This window comes from Garra rufa, chromosome 18 (assembly GCF_049309525.1).
Source record: "Garra rufa chromosome 18, GarRuf1.0, whole genome shotgun sequence".
Lineage (NCBI taxonomy): Eukaryota > Metazoa > Chordata > Actinopteri > Cypriniformes > Cyprinidae > Garra > Garra rufa.
In genome coordinates this window covers 30,147,176-30,154,149 of record NC_133378.1, presented here as the reverse complement: position 1 = coordinate 30,154,149, position 6,974 = coordinate 30,147,176, and the positions used below count along the sequence as shown (strand labels likewise).

At 34.8% G+C, this 6,974-nt stretch overlaps 1 protein-coding gene across 1 annotated transcript; it reads right to left on the bottom strand.

Annotated features, from left to right (window-relative positions):
- Positions 1–1,545: 1,545 nt before the first annotated feature.
- Positions 1,546–5,625, bottom strand: gtsf1 (gametocyte specific factor 1). The gene is made up of 7 exons (XM_073822707.1): positions 5,541–5,625; positions 5,246–5,364; positions 4,996–5,122; positions 4,149–4,229; positions 3,883–3,946; positions 3,169–3,239; positions 1,546–1,619 (listed from the first exon to the last, which is right to left on the bottom strand). The coding sequence occupies exons 1-7, from the start codon at positions 5,623–5,625 to the stop codon at positions 1,546–1,548; spliced, it is 621 nt and encodes a 206-aa protein (XP_073678808.1).
- Between the last annotated feature and the right edge of the window lie 1,349 nt (positions 5,626–6,974).

Below are 6,974 nucleotides of genomic sequence, written 5' to 3'. Positions count from 1 at the left end.
TAACATGGGCAGCATTAACGCATTTAATTTGTTCACTACTTTTTGCCAGCCCTCTCTCCTTGCTTTTGCAGCCTTTGCAGTTTTCCCTTGCATTTTAATTAAACTCTGAAACTCCTGAAATCCCTCAATCAAGAGTTCTTGCTCTGCTGCAGAAAAATACTGAGCGCGCTCCTTCGACATTTTCACCGACCAATCAAAGAGTTGCCGATCAATGTTTCTACTATCGATACGTAGCCCCATTTAAGCCACCCAGTGATCTCAAATTACTTCATCCAGCTATACTAATCATCAACAACAGCTGCGTTCGGAGAACCGGAAATGAGAGCTCATAGTTAGCGCGATGATTTGAACTTGGATGTAGTAAGCCAGGTACGAAGAAAGGACCCCTGAAGTCACATTTCACAAAATAAAAACTGAGACACCAAGTCAAAACATTTAAAAGTAGCCAAATTTGAGATATGAAATCATACCTGACAAAAAAAAAAAAAAAAAAAAAAAAAAAAAAAACTAAATTGAGATAAATCATAACTGACGTTAAATTATGACAGTCAATTAGATTAATGTTAAAATTGAAATATGAACTCAGAATTGGGACAAAAAAAAAACCACCAAGTCATACGGATCAGTTGAAATTACTGTATAAACTGAAGTTATAATTTAAACACACAAAATGACTTGAAATCAAAAGTCAAAATTATGAGATACTAAGTCATAATCACAAGACAAAAGATAAAGCATGTTTTGCATGAATATTATATATATATATATATATATATATATATATATATATATATAAAAACACTATAATTCCACTAAACTTTTACATTCTAAACTATTATTGGCCCAGTAAACAGCAAGCAAACACTGATGTTAGGCGCTCTGATGTAACTGTAAAACACTGGCAGAATGGAAAGTCAACACAGGCTGCTAGAATTACTCTCTGGGGAAAATTAATTGAAGGACAGAATATATTTGCACCTCATGAATAGTATACAGCAATCCAGATAAAGGGCAGAGAACACACTCATAAAACAACAACAATCTTTTCTGCTCCAAAAGATGCATTCATGTCTAATTTTATTATCCAAGTACAGCCTATTAATGACCCCAATAATTAAAATTCATATGAATGAGGCAAAAGTGCAATTCTACATGATTTCGTTATTTTTCTTTCAGCATAGCTGACGGGTACGAGTGACCCATTTCTAGTCAGCTCCACACATAACTGTCCCACTCTTCAGACCATCATGGCTAATGATGAACTGACACGCTCATGTCAAAACATAAAACGCTTAGCGAACGGAAACGTGTGAGAGACTACAGTGTGATGCCGGCTAATTTCAGCACCTGTTGGAGGGGAGAAAACAAGATGCAAAAGAGGGGTCTTTATTGTCAGTCACGTTGCAGCATGTCTTGTGTGTAATCTAGGATTTGTCTCTGCATTCAGATCTGGTTTAGTTATGGATTAAGATTAAAGAATTGAGGAGCGGGGCAATATTCTATTCCATATTAATAAGATTGGGGAGGAAAAAATAAATATTGTGGTCACATTTTTTCACAGCTGTGTTTAACAGGCACACGGATACAGAGACGCCAGAGGGACGAGCAATCAGCCCTGCCTACGCAAACACAAGCGCACACACTGAGACCCTGTCATTTGGGCAAATGTCTGTTCTCAGTGCAGCTAGCAGGGGAGAGCTGGTGTGGCCAGCTGTCTGTGCGGGTCGAACAAGGCATGGGAGATGAGGAAGAGGGGGCAGACCTGTGGCCCTGCCATACTAACTCATGCTCCATTCATATTGACACAGGGTTACACTAGCCCATCGTCTCTGTGACTCAATCCAGCCACTGTAATGAGGGGAAGAAAAAAAAATAAAATAAATAAAATAAAATAAAAAAAAAAGGACAGAACGTTCACACTAATTACAAACGCTCAAAGCACACTGTGAGAGAACATAATGATCTCATAAGAAAATAAAAACACAACACTGTAATAAAATGATAATGAAATTTGACTTGTACAAATTAAAAAAATAATTTCAAAATGCAGTTTACAGCAATTATTCATTTTAATGTACTGATTAAATTCTGTATTAAAAACCATTTTAGATCTTGCCCAATATTCTTCTGCAAACCATGCAAATTGAAGCCTAAACAAGTGTGAAAACGTATGCTATATTATGCGCAAAAGTTAACGAAAAAAAAAAAAAAAAATAATAATAATAATAATAATATTACACCATCAAAACAGCCATTTATTCATTTTAAATGACGTTAATAAATTCATTATAGCCCAAACTGTTTTTTTCTAAAAATCTAAAAGTTAAATTGGTTTAATATGGTTACATTTAAAGCTAAATATATCAAATTCCCAAAAGTGATATTTGACTTTAAAAATTTAAAAAGAGAGGTTTGCACTTAAAGAAATTTTTAATGAATCATACAAGTCAGGATTAAAGGTCACCACTTCTACAAAATACAAAAGTTTAAAGCAAACAGTCCAGAAAGATTGCTACCGATGGTTTCTCCTTTGAAATATGACACACAATTCTTTGGTTTAATAAGGAGCGTCTCTACACATGGACCACAGCTGGTTACAGACGGTGTATTAACTTGTAGAAAATAGGAAATTTCACAACACTTTAAAATTAAAAGCTTTAAAATATAAGTAGACTTTAAACAAGCTAGGCTAGAAATCACAGAGCTTTAAGTATTAAATAAGTAAGATTAGCCGATGAAGTCAGTCCAGTGGTGACACATCCTTAGTAAAAAGAGAAATGAAAGGTAGTGAGAATGATGATAAATGTTGTTACATACACACTCAGTGGCAGGTTGCATAATTTGAGAATAGTCCAAGCAGTTCATTAGTCAACATTTTTTGGTCCTATTTTTTTCTCCAATCAGTTGCAAAATGATAGATTGATTTAATGTGAATCAGGAAAGGAAGATGATTATTCCTTCTCTAATACTAGCTTGCGAAACTTTAACACAGTGGATGTGTCTACGCAACTAGCCCCCCCCCCATTTATGAAAAGCCACAGGACTGTTTGAATCAGCTAAGAGTGCTGCTGCCATCTAGAGGAGTGTTCGTAACTCCCATTGATAGAAAAGCAGACTTGTTTTAAAGCTAAAAACCTTTGGTTAATTTAAGAGTGTTAGTGTGCTTACAGAGTTTCCATGGAAGAGTCCGTGGTGCCCGAAGTCCATCGGATAAACTGATGGTGGTAGATGGCTCTGGCCTAACAAAAACATGAGTGCAAAATGTTAAGCAAAAATGACTTCCTTTCTCTTGAATGGAGTTACTTTAGTCATATGAAGTCAGATATGAAGAAAGGGTCATGACTGTTAAGAAAGAAGTGTTTGTGTTAGTGCCCCTAGTGGTTAAACTTGGTTATTTGCAATCAAACCACGCCAATGATAAAGGGTGAGTTCACCAAAAAAGAAAGAGCTTTGTTCATCTCCAGAACACAAAAAAAAAAACCCTGACCCTGCATAGACAGCAACACAGCTGACACGTCCCAGACATAATTTTTCGTTAAAGTCGTTATTTTTGTTTTCTTTGTACACAAAGTACTCATAGCTTCATAAAATAACGGTTGATCCACTGATGTCACATGGACTATTTTAATGATGTCCTTACTACCTTTCTAGGCCTTGAACGTTTCAGTTGCACTGCTATCCATGAAGGGTCAGAACGCTCTCCAATTTCATTAAAATCTCTTTAGATCTTATGGGTTTGAAATGACATTATGGTGAGTAACTAATTAAGTATTTATTTTTAACCATTCCTTTAACTTACACCCCCCCCCCCCAAAAAAAAGTAACGCTCAGAAATATTGCTTGTTTGCCTTACTGGGTCAAATTTCTCAAAAGAGGACTCACTTGTTTTGGGCAAGCTGATTGTTGGATTCACCCCAGACAAACATAGCAGCATTATCATCAGTCTCTGCAATCACAGGGCCAAAAAGAGAAAATCATTTAGAATGTAGTGATTTATTCATTTAAACCAAAACCAAAATACAGAATACAGAAATTATACAGATTAAATAAGGCAAAGTGGCAACACCACAGCAGATATACAGCCTAGTATACAAAAAAAAAAAAAACACATGCAAAATTGCAAAGCATACATTCAGCAGGTCACAGACCTGTTTCCCAGTCCTCATCGGGTGAAGGGTTCGTCCAGGTGTTAACAGGTACCTGGAATTTCTCCAGTAGCTCTACATTTCCTAAAATTAAAAAAAAAAAAAATATCCTGATTGACAAAAGGATGCAATGGATTATGTTATTATCTTAGGAAAAATAGTATATATAAAACACTACACCATATACGCCACTGAACCGAACAAAACCTTCACTGCTGAAAATAGTAAATTGTCATGTTTTAGTTGTACTAATCTGTTAGACCAGGAAAAACATTGAGTACTATAGACTTCCAAAAGTTACAACAAATCAAGGAGCAGAATGCAAAAAACTGGAGAACAAAAGGCGCTTGCGGTTGGCCAAACTGAACCAGGATTTCCAGGGCACAAATCTTGAAAACATTCGTGTTTGTTCTCATTTCCCATCAAGTAGGTGAAATATTAGGCTAATATCTTAATACTGCTCATACTTATCTTTTCCACCTATTAACTTTAGTTTGTAAAAATATTGCGTCCTTTCCTGCTAACTAAGTCCTTCTCTATATGATTTAGCAGCTTCCGCACATTTTTTCTGTGGTTTAGACAGCATAAATTAGCAGAACAAAATATTCATTAGTACATTAACCATGCGATCATTGCTGTTGTTTACATCAGAGTATCGCCGATATAGCTGCACACCCAGGTAAAAGACCAAATCGTGATGTAACTGCAAGCCCTTTATAGGTTAAAAATCACCATTTTGATTTCATTAGTTCATCTCATTTTCATCCAAATAATACCACAATATTTTTTTTCTCCATTAAAATATATAAAGATCATGGTAAAAGCCCATAATCATACATGCAACACTAACCGTCTTCAGCATTTAGTGACCTCTTGTCTTCACAGTTTGTGATGTGATGAGACAACTCATGCCTGGGAATCAAGTGCCTGGCATTGAAGGGGCAGGTCTTCAGTTCACTGGCCAGTTTAGGGTGGTTCTGAAACAGATGGGGTACGCAAATAATGTTCTCACTATTAACGATACACCAACGCTCTTTACAAAGAGACTGAACACATGAAAAATGAACACATGGAGAAGGCCCCACCGGCCCATAGCCCACCTTCCTGCACTTGAGAACATGAAAAGGGAAGCGTGAGGCTCTGATCTGGTGGTTTTTGTCATACGGGCACTGCACAATCCTGTTGGGGTCACTGGCGTCTTCAGTGTCTTCACCAAAAGCTTTGAAAAAAGAAGCGCCATCATAAACCTGGTAAACTTTGGTATACACAGAACACGTTTTCCATCCCACTACGCTGCTTGTCCATTGTTTTTCTATGCTAGATGGACGTGTTTGACTGCTATATTGTGACTTCAAAAGAAGATATGGCTTATTGAAAATCGGACTGGTAAATTACCATTCTCTTCATCCCAGCCGAGCTGTTGATTTTCAGAGTTTACGCCAGACGGACCGACGCTACTCCCGAATCTAATAGTGGCCATGCTTGCTTCCTTCTGGAGATCTGGGTAACGTTAGTTTGCTCGGTCCTGCGTGCTCTGCTGGTTTTGATAATAAAACAGCCAATTTAAAAACAAACCAGATTTTTTAAAAACAGCAGAAAAGCGACTCGTGCTAAACAAGAAGCTAAAAACTACTTGAAAGAACAACGGTCGAACGCCAAAAGTCGTTCGTTCAAATAACATTTGCATTTTTTTTATATCATTTCGTAATAACTTCTTTAAATAGCATTAATCACTTACAACTTGTCTTTTGTAGCCGTGAGGTATGGCGTATGCTCCCCTCCCCTTTTGCTGACTGCAATCAATTGAGCTCGTCAATCAATTGCTGTGACTGAAATGTCACGTGGTGCACTATTTAAAACCTTATTTTGTTTCGTCATTATCGTGTCATAAATTTATACCACGGTCAACGTTTTTCCAAATACAGGCAGAAACAAGCAAAAAACTAGCAAAATAACTTTATATAACATTAAATAGTAAATTACATTTAATTTAATTTAATGACAGCTACAAAAAAAAAAAAAACTTTGACTGTGAGTTATTTTAACAGTCTTATACAGACCATTCTGAGGTTTCAGCCAACAAAAACATCTATGATAATCCATGATAAATACATATACACATATCTATACACTACTAGTCAAGTCTTTCAAATGTTTGATTTTTAATGTTTTTTAAAGAAGTATCTTCATCAAGCCTACATTTATTTAATACAAAGTACAGCAAAAACAGTTATATTTTTAAATATTTTTACTATATAAATTCCTGTTTTCTATTTGAATATACATTATAATGTATTCCTGTAATTTCTGAATAAAAGCTAAATTTTTAGCATCATTATTCCAGTCACATGATTCTTCAGAAATAATTTTTATATTTTGATTTGCTGCTTAAAACAGATTTATTATTTTTATTATGTTAAAAACAGCTGAGTAGATTTTTTTCAGGTTTCTTTGATGAATAGAAAGTTCAGAAAAACAGCATTTATCTGAAATAAAAATATTTTGTAACGTTATAAATGTATTTATCATCACTTCTGATTAATTTAAAGCATCCTTTTTATATTATTCTATTTTACTGCATTTTAACTATACACGTGTACATACAAATTTCAGTGTACCAGATCAAATTTAAAGCATCCTTGCTAAATAAAAGTATAAATAAAAAATATATATACATACAAATACAAGTATAAATATATATACAAGTATATATAAAATTTATGTCTATAATTTCTTTCCCCCCAAAAAAATAAATAAACAAATATATTTTAAAAAATATTATATATATATATATCCAAGCTTTTAAATGGTAGTGTATAATGTTACAAA